The sequence below is a fragment of the Pleurodeles waltl genome, chromosome 9 (genome assembly GCF_031143425.1).
Source record: "Pleurodeles waltl isolate 20211129_DDA chromosome 9, aPleWal1.hap1.20221129, whole genome shotgun sequence".
Classification (NCBI taxonomy): Eukaryota; Metazoa; Chordata; class Amphibia; order Caudata; family Salamandridae; genus Pleurodeles; species Pleurodeles waltl.
The window spans coordinates 995,099,208-995,118,451 of record NC_090448.1 but is presented as its reverse complement, the minus strand read 5'-3'; the positions used below and the strand labels follow the sequence as shown (position 1 = coordinate 995,118,451).

Here is a 19,244-nt window from a genome sequence, read left to right as displayed (position 1 = left end):
TGACTGTTAGTTACTAACACATGCCCTGCTAAAGATGAAATGTTTTTCGTTTTTAGCAAAAGAAACAAAAACGAGGCACTGCGCTGGCCAGGAAGCCTACGTTCAGACACAATGGATTGGTTCTGACTGCGTGCTTTGGTGGAGGTAGTAATGATGAAGAGTTCCTGCAAGGTTGGCTTTCACAGGGATCCAGTGAAAAACGCGTCTTCTACCTCTCATCAAGTAAAACGGTAAGTAACCAGAGGACTTTTGCTCAGATTTCTAAACAAATCATTTAAAATCGAAATATAAATGGAAAGGGGACATTGAGTGGGTGTAATGTGGATATTGCTGATCAGTAAAAATAAAAATCTTGATTAAATGTATAGAAATGTTCTGAGTGCTTAAGCTACAGTTGTACTGAACTAAGTGGTAAAGTAGTCTGTTAACGAGTTACTGTTTCCTTGGTATGTCCCGTTTGATGTATCTTGGTACCAACATAACTGTTTGAAAGTTTGCCATTGAGTGTTAACAAACAATATTCCAAATCCATTTAGCGATAAAAGAATAAGGGATATACTGTATTGCTGGCTCCGAGTTACTGATTGAGCCTCCACCTTCTGCGTACCATTCTTCATACAGCAGTTCCTGTTATCTGTCCTCGGATGCGGATAAAATCAGTTTTTCTTTGACTGAATATTAATACATTTACTCGCCACGATAACACGTCATTATTTTTAAAGGAACCTGCCTTCAGTCGCCCGTGCTCCGTTGCACGTAGTTGCTGTCTGAAACAAATTATCTGCAAGAATAGCCAGACCCCAGCAAAGTGAAGCTCAGTAGAAACGTCATGCTTTCAAAGTGTGAAAGCTTTCACCCCTTCGTGTGTCGTCCTTTTTAAAGGTATTGTGTTTAATGGTACGGTTAGTACATGCACATCTATGTTCAACTAAGATAGCCCGATCTTTTCATATACACTCACCATGCTTCTAGACGTGGTTTCATTTAACAAATTGGTGCATGCTGGGTTTTGCAGTCCTTCCTCAATTGGAACAGCACCCCTGTCGAGTAAAGGGAAAGGCCCTGACAAGTTACCTATTGGTTGGTGTGCATGAGCAATGTGCAAACTCCAACTCTCCAGCAGCAACAGGTCACATTTAGAGTGCTACATTGCTATGATTATAGCAGAAGATTGCATGGGAGTGCAAAAAGTTAGAGATTAGGTGGGCATACCCACTGAAATTTTCCAGAGCACAGAATAGTCGATTTCTCCAGGAGAGACCAGTGATTGAATGTGTGTTAACTAGTCACTGATTTTTTTTAAATATATATATATATAGAGAGAGAGAGAGAGAGAGAGAGAGAGAGAGTTTTTTTTTTTGTGTGTGTGTGTGTAGGTGATTCTCCTCAAAGGGACTAAAACATGAATCTGCTCATCTTTATTTTAGCGTCTGTCCCTCCCTCTTATTTTCTCATCATCTTTAGCTGCAAGAGTAAAACAAGTATTGGCAAAGCCAAAAAGTCTCTGCTATGAAACTTATTGGATTTGTCAACACTCTGTTCTCCAGTATTGGATCTGTCACAGATTCGCATGCTTGAATCCTCCCCGTTGTCTAGGTGGGAGTCACACAGTAACTTTAAATATACATAGCAGTAAGTGTACTACACTAGGCCTCAGTGGCCACAGACAGGCACTGCTATAGCCTATCCATTTTCTTAAATAAAAAAAAAAATAAAAACCTGAACTGCAACCATTCAGGTGACAGCACCCTCTAGAACACTCCCAACAGAGGCTGATTCCCTCACGTTTTCTACCGCACATCATGCGAAGGGAGTCTCTGAGCTCTGCTCAACTTATATTCCTTCTTACTTCACTGACAGGAACATTTTAGTCATATCTGATTTTCATTAGCCATGACTTTTCTAAATTTGTGACACTTGTGGGATGAAAAGACTTCATATTAATGACCCACACAAGAAGTGTATATACGGTCTATATCCGGATGATAAGGTGAGAGATTGCAAATTATGTCGCACTTTTACTCATAAGACCCTTAAAAGGAAGACTTTTACTATGGCTGCTGAAGCAAAAAGCAGTGGAATGCCCTGCTTCTGTTGAGAGTAAGGCCTCCCCACAGGTCTCTCAATCTCTTAAAAGGTCTAAAAGTAAAGGGGAACTTTCTTCAAGAAAGTACTTTAAAAAATCCAATAACCTTTCATTGGAACAACAGATAGGTCAGGAAAGCTATGGTTCATCAGCAGAAAGTCATTCAAAAGCCTTGAAGGTTCACTCCGAGCCTACAACTCAATCCGTGAAGAAAGTACCCCAAAAAGTGCTTCACTGTCTTTACCGTCGACTACAAAAATAAATTCCCTCTATAGTCTGACAAAAATCCTCGTTGATTGAAAAAACAGTTTGACACATTCATCAATGACAGCTTCTACGATGATAATTACATTGACGTTTACCACAGCGGTGTCTCCTATGACTGTCACTTCATTGCCACTGTCATCGACTATTATAACGGCTAGAATATACAAGAAGACACCATCTGTGACTACCCATCCGTCAACGACACACCAGTCAACGAGACACACAATGACGAGTGTCCCGCCAACGAGCGACACCGCGATGAAAGATCTGTCTACGAGCGACCCGTCGATGAGAAACACCTTAACAATAGATTCAACAGCACCTTTAATGTTTGCGAGCAAATCACTAGCAAAGAATTAGAAAACAAACTTTTTGCCGCTGTTAACAGTGAGGAGGAAATTCTCAGCAATTTTTGCCAATGCGTACTTCTCCTAGCAAGCTAATACCATATCCTCCTCAACACCTTTTTAGATGACGAGGATGATGTATATTCTCAGGACAAAGGCATGTTTGGGGTAGCCCATTTGTCCAGTGCAGCTCAACATCAGGTGTCAAGATCTAGATGATGACGATCACTACTAGGACTACTACTACTCAGCAAGAGACTTGGTAGATCCCTCGCATTCTGAATACGGCAATAGGGATACCTCCATAATGCAAATGTCATTGGTAACAAATCTTCAAAACATGTTGGCCGATTACTAAAGAAGATTTCCACACTCAGTACTGGCAACACTGGTTACACAACCTTATGAACGGGAACCGGTACCATAGACACCTGTCCCTGTCCATCTGAGAACTCCACTCAGACCAGATGTTGCTATGCCTTTCGACCAACCTCCTCAGGATGACCCTCAAACCACAGATGAGAAAAGAGAAGAAGTACTAGATATTACACCTACTGAGTGTGACTAATACCTACTCCATCGCCACCTTTCGCAGTGCCTGTAGATTCTCCACCTGAAGATATAGGTGGATTCCATAACCTTAATGGAGAGGGCAGCTAAACGTTTCGAGTTACCCGTCCTATCTAGGAAGAAAAACTGTTTCCTCTATGACTTTAAAGAGTCAGCAAAAGTCAGTCCGAGCCATACCTATCCTAGATTTTTACATGGCAGGAAGGCCTAAAAGCCGTGGAGAAGCCAGCTACAATACCTTCTCAAAAACCATGTTTAAATAAGAAATCTAAAGCCCCGGAGGATTCTCTCTTGTTTAATAGGACATCCTAAGCTAGATTCCGTGGTCTCTCAGGCGGCACAACACCACTCAAAAGAATCCCTCCCTGCCAATATCCTCCTTGCCAGATAGAGAGGGACGTCATCTTGATAATATTGGCAAAAAAGTTCTCCTCTATTGCAGCAATAACAGTAAAAGTTGCAAGTTCTTTAGCTATTCTAGGCAGGTATGATAGACAAATGTGGTCAGATATATCCACAAACATAGACCACCTACCTGAAGACGCTAAGCTGGAGGTAAAGAAAGTACTACAAGAAGGAACTGTTAGCAGCCAAAATAATTGATTGTGCCATTGACATCTTCCTAACGATTCAGGCAACCGGCAGGGGCAGCAGTTTTGCACAGGAAGGGTTGGCTAAAATCTACCTCCTTTCGACCAGAGATGCAGAGCAAGATACTCAATATTGCATACAATGGTGAATGCCTTCCTCTGCAAACGTGTGGATGAAGCTTTACAGTCTACCAAGGTGACACGGACACACCTAGATCTCTGGGCACTTTGCAGTACAAAAAAACAACTCTTTCAAGGGGCTAGAGGCAGAGGAACTTACTGCTTTTATGGTGCATACCAACCATATAGGCAACAATATCAAGCAGGCCTCACAGCTTATCAACCACAATATAGACAACAGCAATACAGATTAACACCAACAGCTGCATGCAAGCAGCCCTACAAGAGGAAGGCTTTCAACCCGTGGCAGGGAAACATGTAGAAAACAATGACTGCACATAGATACCAGCTACCTACCCCACTCTTGTATCAAATATTGGAGGCTGCCTAAGTTATCACAGCCTTCAGTGGTCAGCTAGAACATCAGACAAATGGGTAATAGATGTAGTATCCAAGGGACATACTTTAGAATTCCTCCTGAAGCCTCCAAATACTCCATCAGGACCATCGCCTCCACATTTAAAACAACTCATCATGGAAATATCTTCCATGCTACGCACGGGCATTGGTGGTCGTCCCACCTCTTCAGAGGAGCCAGGGATTTTACTCCTACTTTTTTTCTGGTGAAAAAAATGTAAGAATTGGCGTCCCATTTTAGATTTGCGAGCTTTAAACAAGTTCCTGTGGGTGGGGCGGGGGAACAATTTTGTATGGTAATGCTTCAGGATATTCTATGCCTCTTAAATACTGGGGATCACATGACATCTCTAGTTCTCAGCTGTGTATTTTCATATCCCAATAAAGCAAAATTATCACAATTTCTCCATTTCAAGGTAGCTGGTACGCATCTACAGTTCAGGGTCTTACCATTCAGGCTAAAGTCAACCCCCATAATCTTTACCAAAATGCTAGCCCCAGTAGTAGCTCATTTAAGACAACTATGAATACAGGTTTTTCCATACTTGGACAATTGGCTCATAAAGGCATCAACACGCCATCAGGTGGTGCAACGCACTTCCATTTGCCTGCAGTTATTCAAAAGTCTGGGCCTCACCATCAAAAGTCGCATTTCCATCCGACAACAAGATTGAATTTCCTGGGAGCACTACTAGATACTACACAAAGCAAAGCATTTCTATCCCAGGGCAGAGAGCAAACATTTTGCCAGATGGCTCACAAGCTCTCGGCAAAAGTGTTTTTTTCAGTATGGATCTGCAGGTCATTCATGGGAATGATTTCTTCATGCATTCCGCTGGTTCAGAATTGCTGACTATGTATGCGGCCACTGCAGGAGCAGCTAGACAGCCTGTGGCTCCAGGTGAATGGCTCCTTCAAAGATCAGATTCAGATTACATCAGGGATAAAAAAAATTGCTATGTCTTGGTGGACAAAACCGCCAAATCTGTCCAAAGGTTGCTCATTTCTGCCACAAGTTCTGAATTTCATAATAACGACAGATGCATCCCACGAAAGTTGGGGGGTCCACCTTCAAGACTTGTAAATAACAGCAACTGGATGCAAATGGACAAAAACCTTCACATAAACCAACTGGAGCTAAAGGCAATCAATCTGGCACTAAGAGCTTTCTTGCCAAAAATTCAGAAGTCAACAGTCTTCGTAAGAACGGACAGTACCACAAGTATGTTCTATCTGAACAAACAGGGAGTCTGTTGTGTTCGGGCTCTTGCATCAAGCCTAGAGCATTTGGAAGTGGTGGCCATAGAAAATCAAATTTCTCTGAAAGCAGAACATGTGCCAGGACAATCCAACCTCCTGGCGGACTCGTTAAGCAGACCAATCATCCCGTATCACGAGTGGGAACTCAACCAGCAGATTCTCGACCAGCTTTTCCAAAAATGGGACAAATCGAATCTAGACCTTTTTGCCACAAGCGAAAACAAGAAATGCCCATATTACGCAAGATGGCATCCCCAAAAAGGGTAGTGGGGAAATGCCTTTTTGATGAGATGGTCAGGAATCTATGCCTACGCTTTTCCACTGGTTCCTTTGATTCCTAGGGTGATCAGAAGATGGAAACAGAGGGATGCAGTTTCCTCCTCATAGCACCCATATGGACCAGGCAGTTCTGGTTCACAGAACTCCTTCTATACTCAGAACAACCACATGTTCAACTCAGACATACGCCAGCCCTGCTGACCATGAACCAGGGCCAGGTCCGACATCTAGACCCATCGTCTCCACATTTATCAGCCTGGCTCCTGAATTCAATGAGGTTTCCAGCTTAAACATTCCACCACAATGCAGTGAAATATCGGCAAAAGCCAGGGCCAAAACTAACAATAAGACCTATAGGTTTGAATCGAAGCGCTTCTGCTTGTGTTGTCAATTCAGTAATCCATCCTATGACATTGCTGCTGGAGCAAATACTTCTTTATTTGCTACAGTTAGCAAAATCCAGACTGACTTATTAATCAGTAAGAGTACATGTAGCTTCAATTTCAAGATTCAGACGCTCTCAGGATGTCCCTCGTTATACTGTTCCAGAATTGTAAAACAATTCCTCAAGGGTCTTTTTAGAGCGTTCCCTCCGGTGTGAAAACCTCCACCTTTTATGGCTTTTAAATTTAGTGCGAGGACAACTCTTGAAGCCACCATTTGAACCTATTCACAGGTCCGAATTTAAGTTCCTTACTTAGAAAACATCACCTTTTAATAACTCACATCAGCAAAGAGTGAGAGTGACTTCCAAGCCTTCACCATCAAGGACCCTTTTTTCAGTTCACTCCAAACAGTGTTATACTTAGAACAAACCCCAAGTATATACCGAAAGTACCATCAAATTGCCATCAGAGTTAACCAGTAATTTTACGAACGTTTTTCCAAATCCACAAACTGTAGCAGAAAAGTCTACATTTGCTGGATGTAAAGAGATGTCTAAAGTTTTTTTATCTTCAAAGAATGCATCAAATGCGTACCATATGGAGATACAAAAAAGGGCTGTGCTGTATCTAAACAGACCATCGCCAGATGGATTGGATTGACTATACAATTTTGTCATTCTCAGGCTGGAAAGCCTTTAGGCAGTAAGGTTAAAGCCCATTCCACCTGAGCTATAGCCACATCCGCAGCTGTATTTGCTGGAGTGCCTTAACAACATATCTGCCGGGCAGCAATGTAGTCCAGTCAACATATATTCACGAAGCACTACTGCCTGGGTGAGACGTACAAAATGGACACAGCTGTCGGGCAAGCAGTGCTAAGACACCTGTTCCATTAAGGTGAGCCTCTGTTTTTCCCACCTTCCACTTAATAGGTACATTATCAATACTTGCCTAATAATGTTGTTGTTGTATATTGTTATTAGTATTACCTATGGTCATTAGTATTATTATTGTTATAACCAGTAAATTTATGGTCAAAATAAAACTTACTGCTCAATATTATAATTCGTGCATGTGAATCTATGAAAGATCCAATACTGGAGAAGAAAATTGGTTACTTACCTGTAATAATGGTTCTCCAGTATTGGTATCTTTTGTAGATTCACATGCGACTCATCCTCCTCCCCTCAAATATAAAACTATGCATCAGCCTCTGTTGGAAGTGTTCTACAGGGTACGCTCACCTGATTTGGTTGTAGTTCAGGTTTGGTTCTTTTAAAAAAAAGAAAATGGATAGGCTATAGCAGGGCCTGTGTGTATGGCCATTGAGGCCCAGTGTAGTACACTTACTGCTATGCATATTTAAAGTTACAGTGGGACTCCCACCTCGATGACTAGGAGGATTCAAGCATGTGACTCTATGATAGATACCTATACTGGAGAACCATAGTTGAAGGTAAGTAACCAGTTTTCTTAGATGGCTGCTGTAAAGAAGTGCACCTCGTGGGCGCCATGTTTGAGCTATATTCAAAAATTAAAATCGGATACCCTTTAAGATAGACGTGGTTGGAACATGGTCACCCACGATGGCCATCTTTGAAAGTATTTTATTTGGCCACCTTGAATCAACTTATCAATGACAGACATCATTAAAAGATGCTCGTAAAAGTAAATTATTGAATGCCCTCACTTTGCATGTGCATGCAATTGCATATGCAGACGGACAACTTTTTTTTTTTTTTAATATGAAGATGGCTGCCTGCTGAGTTCGCAGCAGGTGCTAAAAAATAGCATGGGAAGCAAGGGGGCATTGTGAATGGGTGTGAAAGGGGATTGAATGAAGCGAGGAAGGAAGAGCAGGGAGAGGGAGGAGGACAAATGTGCCGTAAAGAGGTGTGATGTAACTAGTGTGATGAGACTATAACCAGAACACAAACTGAAATGCTCTTGGGTGGGGCAGACACAATAATAGGAATTATAGCAATTGATTCAAAAACGGCAAAGTGGAATAAGACTGTAAAACCATCCAATTCATTAGCCAGGTCTCATCCAAAGCACAATCTTTGTAGACATAATGTATTGGAAACAACTCGTCTGGCAACAGACTGCTTAAGCGGTCCGTAGCTGAAACCTAATGAAAACTTTGCCAACAGCTGCAGGAGCTTTGGATTAATTGTAAAAACATATAATGCCAGTCAGAAAAGACTGGTTATCCCCTCTGGTCTGCTTGTTGCCTGCCTGTTCATGATTGCTTTTTGTACGTCTGTTAGCCTCTATGCACTGGTGACTGGCTGACAGTACATCTGGGTGTGCTAGTGGATTTGTTTTCCTGGTCATATGCAGATATCATTTTTGTTCATGAATCGTGCTTTTGGTGTGTGAGAACGTGTGCAAATCAGACCTCCTGGGTTTAATGATTGTTAACTAATAGTATGCTCTGCTCAAACAATTGGGAGTTCAGCCTTTGTACGCTAAGGGACCATAGCACACCAAGCTGTAGGAAAGTTTGGAAGAATACTTATGCTCTCACCTCTGGCTAGAGGATTAGCTGTTCTGCCCTGCAAGAATGGAGCTGTCCTGATATGGGGAAGCTATGTACACTGTCCATTTCACTGAAGTCTATATTCAGGATGGCTAATGTGCAGACTGTTTTTGAGTCTGGAGCTACTTGAACCATCTCTTCTTACAATTCTGGCTGTTCAGTTATTTGAAGTCAGTTGAGCCGTAAGCCTCACGGCCTGGTCCCAGTGGGAACTGGTCAACACTTGGTGTCCAGTGAGTGCTCTCCTCACTGAACCATTTTCTTTTTCATAATTTGGAAGAAAAAGTTGGCATCTTTCACTTGGGTTCCCAACGTTTCTCTATCACAACCATTCTTTTACATGTGGAGGAACTGCTCAAAGTGATTGTTATCCCTGAATGTCTTGAGGCTTATTTATCAGCAAGGAATTTTTGTATGAAGGTTGTGTGAATGCTTACTGGCCAACCAGCCTTCCTAACTGTAGATGCAAAGGTCAAGAATGGAGAGTGCTATCATATGCGCTAGTGAACAATGGATGGGAGTGTACGTTGTTTGACAAAACAGTTAATAGTATCAGTTCTGTCTCCTCTCCTGTCCAAATATTGGAAATTGATCCTTGTGCATCCATAAGGTAATGTTGAGTTAAGAAATTTTGTTGGCAAGTGCAGTTTGCTCTTCAAAAATATCTCCCTACTGATTTGCCCGGCTCTGTACAAAGGTCAAGCCCTTTGAAGCTTGTGCTGATTTTCTGAAACGCATAACCTTCAAATTTGAAATAGTTTTTCTACATCGCCAACTTTACACACAACTTGAGAAGAGATTGGTGTCTGATAGGCTGTTCAGATGATAGCATAATATCCTCCTGCAGTTTCTTGGTCATTTCTTGGGAGCATTTGTATAGAAAAGCTCTGTGTCAGAAGTGTCCAGAAGTTTTTTTTTTTTTTTTTGTGTGGTCAGAAGAGGTCTTTTATTTGTTTCCCTACGACTGTGTTGTGTTGTCTTTGAGAAACTGGGGAGCTTTACCTCCGCTAGTTTGATAAAGATCCTGCAAAACTGCCCAAGATTGAAAATTTGAACATATTCCTTATATGAATGGACATCCAAGAAAGGGTAGTCTACTTGTGTGTCTTGAGGAGAGTTTAAGAAAATAACTTCATGGGGATTGTGTTGTATAGGAACTGTGCTTCAGACTTATCAGCCATTCTGCACTCATACCTTCATTTTTGGGTTTGAATTTCAGTGTAAAGGTTTGGAATAGGATCACTCCTTTTCCTCCCACCTTTTCTCACCTGTTAGTATAATGGAGCATCCTGTCTCTGTCTGGGATGTGTAAAATCTACTGGTAAGGGGTGTTATTGTTGTAAAGTTGTTTTTGTTATGCAATATACCTTGAAGAGCCTTTCATTTTCCTCCCGGAGATAGTCTGTGAAGCATTTGTGGAAATCCAGATCATTGATCACACCTTTTTTTACTAAGATCTCAGATGGAGGACCATATGAGCCAGAGGAGTAAACCTCTATCTTTATATGCGTGTGGTTGTTTTTGTGTTTTTTCTTTCTTTATTCATTAACAATACCTTCAACCAGACTTTAGTTATTTTAAAAGTGTATTTTAATTAGTTTAGAAAAAGGTCTTGTCTGTTTGAAGGCATGCAGCCCAGGTTTTCTGTTCTTGTGATTTCTGTGGAGAGATGGTGTAGAGACCACAGTCACTTGTTAAAATAATGCCTGTCCTCTTCTCCACGTGATTCCTGTAAGAGGGTCTGAAGTAGGCTCTCTTGGTTATATCCTCCCTACTATACAGCTGTATCTCCCACCACGTACCCATCCCCAACTTGGGGTTGTCTGAATTTGAGTTTGTTTCCCCTGTGCCTGGTGTCATTTGTTTTTCACTACTGGATATAGTAAACACCCAGTCCTGTGGAGATAGGAAATGTTCTATATTTCTTAAAGGGCTTTTGCTCTTAGTTTGGGGATTTGTTTTTTAATCTTTAACACACAGGTGCATTGTAGTGCAATCTCAGCATACCTTATTGATTTTTTTTTGTATTTATTTTTTATAGTTCATCGTGAATTGTTTTGCCAGATTTCCTTTAATTTATTCAGCCTTCTTTTGCATTTTGATTTACCTGATTGTTTTTATGAGCTTCTTTTGCACTTTAATTAGCATTGTTTTATGGGAGTATCTTTTACACTTCAATTGGCATCGTGCCTAGGGACTTTTATTTATTTTATTTTTTAGCTGATATTCACAAAAGGCATAAGCCACTCGTGTGTGCACTAATTGGCGCCATAACTCCATACAGTCTCTAAAAAAAAAAAATGGACCTCATCCCTAAAACTTCCCAGCTCTTTGCTCGCTAGCAGCAGGCTGTTAAACCCATTGGGCACAAGTATTTTGTCATTATGGCCCCAAAGAAGGGCTGTACAGGTTTGATTTTGTTTTGCTCAGTTCATCCCTCTTGTCAGTACTGCTGGTTTTCTGTTTGACAGTGGTATAGATGGGGCTGAATAATCTCCAAACAAAAGACAGTTGGATACGGACTTGTCGGAGGGTTCAGCACTGTGTTGCCCTCTGCAGCACACTGTGCTGAAGGTGGAATTACTCCTGCAGCACAGCCGCTACATGAAACATTCTGCTCCTCTAAAGGAGAGTGAGAATTCTTAAAAACAAAATCCTCTCACCCCATTTCATTAGTAGGACGCTGCTTACAATAGATTGTAAGGTTGTCTTAAGACCACCATATATTATAATAGTGCACAATATGTGAATCTGCAATTGTCTTGCGCTCAGAACTGTTACTGGTAAGTATCTTGTTCTTTTTGATCAACCAGCACAAACTGAATACTGGAATTTAAACATATCTTTTATAACGGAATAGTCATACACAGCTGAAATCCCAAAATAAAAATCCAGAAATATAGGAAAAGAGTTGCCGCTATCGAAGGCACTCTGGTGCAGTACTTATGTTCAAATGTACATCTATAAACGTTGGGTCCTTACAAAGCATATAGTGGCTGGACCACAAATACATATACAAGCGTCCTTGTCCCTTCTCGTAGACCTTAGAGTTGGCTTTTTTGGCCAGCCCGTTCTCTTTAAATTTTTACTTTTTTACACAGAAGGGCACAAGTAGGACTGCTCCACAATACGGAGCCAGTCAATTGCAGTAAAATTACCCTGGGTCCCTGTACCGAAGAACTGCTTCACTTACAAAAAACAGGATGCCCAGGTCCTCTCCCTGAAGGGACCTTAGAAGAGAAGTGGGTGGGCATGCATCAACACTTCCATATCAAGGTCCAAGCAATTTGATTGCTAGGGTTTATTCAGTAGGCCCTTTATTTCTGGACACTGGCATAACCCATTAATGAGACGGCGTTAACAATAATCTGATGCAATATGAGTAATTATCGCCATCATGTGTATTTAAAATCTCGAACTTTGTTATTGCAACTCCTATTTATGAATTCTGCATATTGCAGAAATGAAAAATCCTTATAATTAGCTTATGTGAATATGTTCGTTCACAGATTGAGCACTGTTGAGGGCTACTTCCTCCTAATGTGAAAGAATCAGTATATGTAACGTTATCATGTGTTTGTGCTTTAGAACGTATTTTTGCTTGCTCACTGGCGTTGTTAAAGATCGTTAACTTTATTGTAGTTTATTCATATTCAGTTCCCTAATTCATAGTAGGGTACGGTCTCAAACAGTTTACTGGGGAATGTGTATGTAGTTGTGCATTTTATATGTACTAATATTAGAAGGCATATACAGAAGCTGAAAACTTAACCGCCTTGACAAGACATCTTTATAATAGAAATTTAAAGGGCCTACAAAGTCTGCTTCTTGCATCCTGAGTCAGTCATCCCTTTTTTTACGAGACTGAGCTGTACAAGACCTTGTGAGGGGAACATTAACTCCACTAATAACCAGCCCTTCTACTCCTTAGCACTAGGCCTCAGATTGCTCACTTTCCTAGCTCAGGAGGGTCAGTTTCCAAGGGAAAGGATTTAGTGTTTTGTATTCCTGTTGTCTCTCCAACACTGTCCACTTGTCATGAATTTGAAGAAGATCCTCAGCATTGGGAAGATTGTCTTCAGCGATACACTTTCTTGCTTGTTCGAGAATTAATATTGGAGGTTAAGCTACAAAGACAATGTCATTTGAGCGGGTAACTGTTGGGACCACTGGACTCGCAATCATTTTTTGTTTTTTAAATCAAACAAAGTTGGAGTAAATGCACAAAACACAATATTACACATGTTAATATTGGAAAGTAATATACAATCAGTACTCTTAGTAGGACTGGCAATATTGTATTTGTATTTATTGTATTATTAGAGCTCATCAGACAAGAAGGTGTTAAAGTGCAAAAAAGGAGAAGAAACAGGGGCAAACCAGAACAAACAAACCCACTGCAATGCAACCCACAACAAAAGCTTAATGTACAAAAAGCACTGTAGAACAGTAGGTGTGAACCAGGCTTCTGATATGTTTAGGAAGGAAGTTCCACAACATGGGAGCCGCCTCTGTGAAATCCTGTTCTCCCCACCTGGTGTTCTTACAACATGTCACTGCCCGCTGTTCTCAAAGGTCTCGTGGGAACGTACCAATTAAGCGTTGTATTAAGATAGCTTGATCCCGGAGAGTGGAGAACTTTATGCGTCAGGCAGACACTTTGAAGGTACTCGTTGATCTGCAGTCAATGAAGGAGTCTCAAACCTTCCTTGATTGAGGAGGGTTTGGCCACTCCCAGGATCAGGCGTATAGCCACATTCGAAATGAATTGGAGCTTGCTAGACACAAATTGGTTGATATTTGTCATGGTAAAGTACTGTGAACATTAATAGAGCCTTTGTAAAAGCATACTAGGAACGTTACCTAAATGCTATGTTTGTAGACCATTTTTACAGCAAAGCTTGAACGTGCCAAACCTAAAATGGCACAAACTAATGCATGCAAAAAGAATACAGTAATGCTAATGTTCATGAAGCCTTGCCAGTACGGACACTAATTCAACATGAAGACTCCTAACCGCTCTGAAAAGTGGATACTTTGTTTCTGATATATTTAAATTTAGTTTACTAATCTAGATGTTCGGGAACACAGACATAACCGCAAAAAGAGCATTGAACTGTATTAGTGTTAAAAGCATCTGCTAAGCAGGATATATGCAAAGGTGGGGACAAGAGTGGAGGTAGGTCTGAGTTTTGGCCTATCTCGTCAAGGATCCTTTGAATCTGATATGCTATTACTGGAGCAAGTCATTGTCTGTGGACATATTCAGGAAAATATGTAGCGTAAAACAGTCTGTGAAATAACGGTGAAAATGTACTTTTGCAGTTCTCAATTTTTAGCACCAAAATGAATCCAGCTACAAATAAAGACCTTTGTGAGGGTAAAATCATGTCTGATTCACAGTCTGAATGGTGGGATTTTACCCTCTATAAAGGGATTTACTCGTGCAGGAATTCAACCAGTATGTTGGAATTTAAATGTAAACAGATCTTTTCTTCGGCCTGTAAGGTGGGCGTTCCATGGGGGTCGACCCACATGTAAATTTGCATAATCTCAAGTTTGTTGAAAAAAATTAACATCTTGCAGGAAGATTTTGTAAATGCTTGTCAGCTTTGGCAAACTTTAAGGACACTGCATTTAGAGAGAACAGAAAAGCAGCGTTGTTTTATCCAAATAAGATGAAAATAGAAGTTACTCTGAGTATATATTTGGACTCTGCGTTTCTTTAGAAAGTTGCGTGGCAGGTTCAGTTTATTTATCTTTGACTTACCTACAGTGTTTAATTTACTCAGTAATTGAGCATGTTTGCATGGTAAACTTCTTATCTCTATTGCTGTCGGTCAGATCTGCTGATCCCTGGAAACCCATAAATAAGGCACTAGAAAGGATTTCTGCAAATTCCTGCTCCTAGTAATTGCTCAGGGTTGTCCATGCACTCCCTTGACAACTTGCCTTCCTACATATATACCCGTGTCATGGTATTCACCCTTACGGCTGCAGATTGTTTTTTCTCCTACCATTGGACCTCATTATTTTTTTCTCTCATTTACAGTTGGATAGGAATTGTGGTTTACTGAATGGACTATGAAGCTGTCTATACAATATTGAAAGCATTTTAACTGCTGGTGGTTGATTGTAACTTTAATGTTAATTACTGGTTGCTATGTTGTATAGACCTTGTCCACTGTACTGTTTAGAAAGACCTCTTCACTGTTTATTGTAAGTGGGAGAAAGATGTAGTCTGTCTTTTACTGGCAAGCAAAAGACTTGCTGTTACCACTACAGAATTTCGCAAATAATTGCAAGCTAACATTTATTCATTTTATGGGTAATGCACTGCTTCAATTCCAAGACAAATGGCAGCTCTTTCACATGATGTAATCCTTGCGCTGGATTTTTCAGTACATTTGTTCAGTGATCTTGAACTTGCATTTTTTTTCCATTGTGTAATAGTTCTGCAATCCATTATTGGACAGGCCTGTTTTATGAATCTTCAATGTTGAAGACCTTAATTGTAGCATCTCACCACCAAGGAAACACTTTCTGTGGTAGTCAGAAGTTATCTGACACAGTCTTTTTGTCATCACATCTCTGGCTAAGAGCAATGATCCAGTGCATCCCCCATCTTTCTCTCCTAGATAAAATGCAAAGTTATGGAAGAACCAGGGAAAGGAAGGAAAAGTTACTGGACTACATCTTTATCCAGTAGGCATCTGTAGGCTGCCACTTTCGTGTGAAATCCAAATTTTCACAATTTACACAGTATTTAGAAATGTGTAGCTATATTTCTCATAGCCAACCAAAGACCACCTATGGTTCAGAAGCCAGAGCAGCTGTTCTGCTGAATCTGTTATTTTCCTCTGGAATGCCACAGCTAGAGCAATTAATCACTTTGTGGTTATTCACACTTGTTTTTTTGAGGAAGTTATCAAGACATAAAGACTGGACCATCTCATAGCCTTGACCTTTGCTGGTAAGTGAGTTGATGCTATGGACTGAAGTTTTTAAAACCTTAAGGAGACTGATGATTTTGATGAAGGCCCTTAACTGATAGGGACTTCGAGCTGCAGATTCCTTATCTTGGAATTATCTCGAGCATTTGACTGGTTCTGGAAGATTTTATGTGAGCAGTACTCCTGTATCCCGGTAGGTGGTGTTCAGCTCCGTGTGTCTGTGCCAGAAGTGACGTCTGCAACATCTATATAGGCAACACCCAGGCATGCTCATGTCCGTTCTTTTCTTTCCACGCCACCCAGCGCAGATCTGAGATGTGCTCCCCTGTTAGTCACTTTTTGACTGAATGTTTTTTTAACATTGTCAACTCTTTTTTGAGGTTTAACTCTTGCTGTGGTAGGGATGTAATCCAAAAAGGCCAGCTTCAACTCTGTGGTGACTGTTACCGATCAATGTCTGTGACAGACCTGCACCTTGTTTGCCTTCGGTGGCTTGAGTGCAACCAAAACCCAAAGTTGTGCTCAGACTGCTGCGCCACAAACCCCAAGGTTCTGAGGGAGCACTCCCTCGAGCTCATGGTGACGTTATATTGGTGGGGCTGACCCACCGGGCCAGCAGGGTCCCAGGGATCCATTTCTGTATCCTGACCAATTCCGGTTTCCACCTTGACCTTGCCAGTGCCGGTCCCAATGCATGCGCTCCCGGCGGCATCGTTCCCATTTTACTCTTATCCTCTGATGTGGAGGGGGTATCTCTCTATGTTGTATTCAAAGCCATTGAGACCCCTGCCTCCTAGATCAGATCCTGAATCCTATTCTTATGAGCTTGGTCTTGGGGAGGAATGGGAGGGGTCCCTGTATCCTGAAGAAGTCCAACCTTGTAGGAGGCCGGCTCAGTTTATGGTGTGGGTGTGGCAACCTATGCCGAGTCCAGACAACCTTTAGTGATAGTGTTTAGGTGTCCAGATAGCAAAAGTTCTCTAGGGGTAGCTGTGGTGAGCAGCTAAAGCTTATCTAAGAGTTTAAAGCACTTGCAATACCACAATAGTCTGTCAGTAACTGTACACAAGAAAAAGGTTTCTTTACTACAACACTAAACACTATACTAACGTTGGTATATCTCCACTTGGCGATATCTCCAGACAAAATATACCCTTAAACAATCCAATAGCATAGAAATACATAGAGCCCTAGGTCGAGACCAAACCATATACTAAGAAATTGGTATAAGAATGGAGGTTCCAAACCAAGGTAAACTTGTTAGGGTCCCAGGGGCTGGGTGAGTAAGAAAATACCAGAGGCAATTAACTGTTATCCCACAGGCGCATGGGTCCAGCATTATCGAGCCGATTTCCCCATATACTAACACAGGATCATCGAAGTTGGATTTTTTTGGATTCAGGCCCCTTCCCAGTTGACCTAGAGCAAACCAGTTGGCACAAAGAAGGATGGAGATTGCCCCTACCCATGGATACCCAGAAGACTGGAGTACTTATACCAGGGAGCCCAGGTGCATAAGGGTGAAGTGATGTTGGAAACCCTCATTGGAGTCCGTGAAAACATCGGTTGCCCAGCTGCTGTTTACAACCTGTGGACCAGGTCGGTGGAATCTAAAGGTGGATTCTGGAAGAGAGGAACCTGAAAAAAGGGGACAGTGTCCAGACCACTCTGATGTCCAGGTGGTGTAGGTAGGCAATGCCCACCCTCTTGAAGGTGAGGTTTCTGCAGGACGGTGAAGGAAGAAGTCCATGAGATCCTTGGAGTCAACCACAAACTGCCCTGTGTCGGTCGCCGGAGTGCAGAAGGGTCAGTGACCAGCAGGGTCACCACAAGCCTTGGCAAATGCAAATAGTAGTGATAAGTTGCAGGTTTGTGAGGACCAGCAAGGTCTGTCCCTTGAAAGAGTCAGGGCAGGCCTTCAGCAGGAAGGAAAGCCAAAAGGAGTCTATGGAACCTTCATGAGTGACCCACTAGCAGCAGGCACAAGGAGTCCCATGAAGGCCTGAGGCCTTAGCAGCACAACAAACAAGAGTCTCAGGTTGCAGAAGCTACAGAGTGGAAGCGGAGTCTGGAGTTGCTAGAGGCTTGGGCTTCTTGGAGCTCGAAGATCTTCTTGGAAGAAGAGCCAACAAGCTTTTGCCAAGAGCAACAGTCACGGTGCTCAGGGGTTCTGTTCCATGGCTGCAGCAAGGGTCCACCGTCTCCCAAGTTGGTCAGAAGACAAGTTGGACCCCGAGAGGACAACAGAACCACCACCTGTGAGCAGAGCCTTTCCAATACATGCTGCAGCCCATGGGAGTCCCCTTGTGTACCAATGCCCTGTACCATATACTAGGGACTTACATGGGGCACCAGTATGCCAAATGTGGGGTGGAAAGGTTTACCAGCAACCAAATTTAGAGGAAAGAGCATAGACACACTGGAGTCCTTATTAGTAGGGCCCCAGTGCACTACAGTCTAAACACTGACACCAGGCAAAACGTGGTGGTAACAATGTCAGAAAGATGCTACTTTCCTATCTGCCTTATGGGCAGGATGTGGACTTGTGTGAGGAACTGGGTAAAGCCAATGGCCTGTTTACCAGATGCTGGCATCCTTTCTCACCCTACCGTGGCTACAGAGGAGGAAGTGGTCTTTTGCAATGGTTTTTGAGGAGGGCTGCAGAGGTCCTCGACCTTCAGTTGCCCTCTGTGGCGGTCAAAATGAATGTTTTGACAAACATGCTTCCGCCAGGATTCTCCCCATCTGAACCACTCCTCCCATCTAATGAGGCCCTCACAGATGTCCAGGTACCTGGTCCAAGCCTAACACAGGGACTCCTGTGACTAGGACAATCACCCATTGCCACGGCCCCACCCTGCCCCAGGGGACCCACTTTTTCTCACACAAAACCACACCCCTAAGAGTTTGGTAGTCCAAGCTTCCACCTCCATATCAACCCTTGCACATATCTACTGCTCCTCCAGATAGGGAATCCAAGAGACTGGAGCCACTTGGGGGGTAGGGGGGGAGGGGAGGGGGGGAGAGGGGGAGAATGTTTTCTTTTGCCAGCTGGGCTTTATGGTCTGTGAACACCGCATGCCTTTTGGGCCACTGCTCACACACACTGGGGAACACAGACATGCAAGTGCTGCTTGCGGTACCAGAGAAGGCCCAGGCCCTGTTCTCCTAAACGTTAGCAGAAGGCGAGGTGCATCAAAGCACACAAGTCACTTTGGGCTCGACATGACGATTCGCTAGACAGAGTGGTTTTGTCAAGTGACCCTTAGGCTACTTATTGGCCTTTTTGTGGGGGAGGGGGGGGATGTCATATCTTCTTTGATGTACATGCCCCTTGATGGCTCCTGTTTCTTCAGAGACTAAGTGGACTCTGCAAGTGAGAGATTTAAGGGCGTTTGGGCTATGACGCGGTCCTTGGGCTTATCTT

General features: G+C 42.4%; 1 protein-coding gene across 2 annotated transcripts in view; it reads left to right on the top strand.

Moving 5' to 3' along the window:
- The window catches only part of FBXO34 (F-box protein 34), a 140,646-nt gene that overhangs the window by 87,947 nt on the left and 33,455 nt on the right, over window positions 1-19,244 (top strand). The window contains exon 2 of one of the 2 annotated variants that reach the window (XM_069208534.1): window positions 57-230. In XM_069208534.1, the coding sequence (XP_069064635.1) occupies window positions 151-230 (80 nt within the window). In that variant the 5' untranslated portion in view covers window positions 57-150. Of the gene's footprint in view, window positions 1-56; window positions 231-19,244 lie in introns of those variants that run through there. The other variant, XM_069208535.1, reaches the window with a different exon arrangement.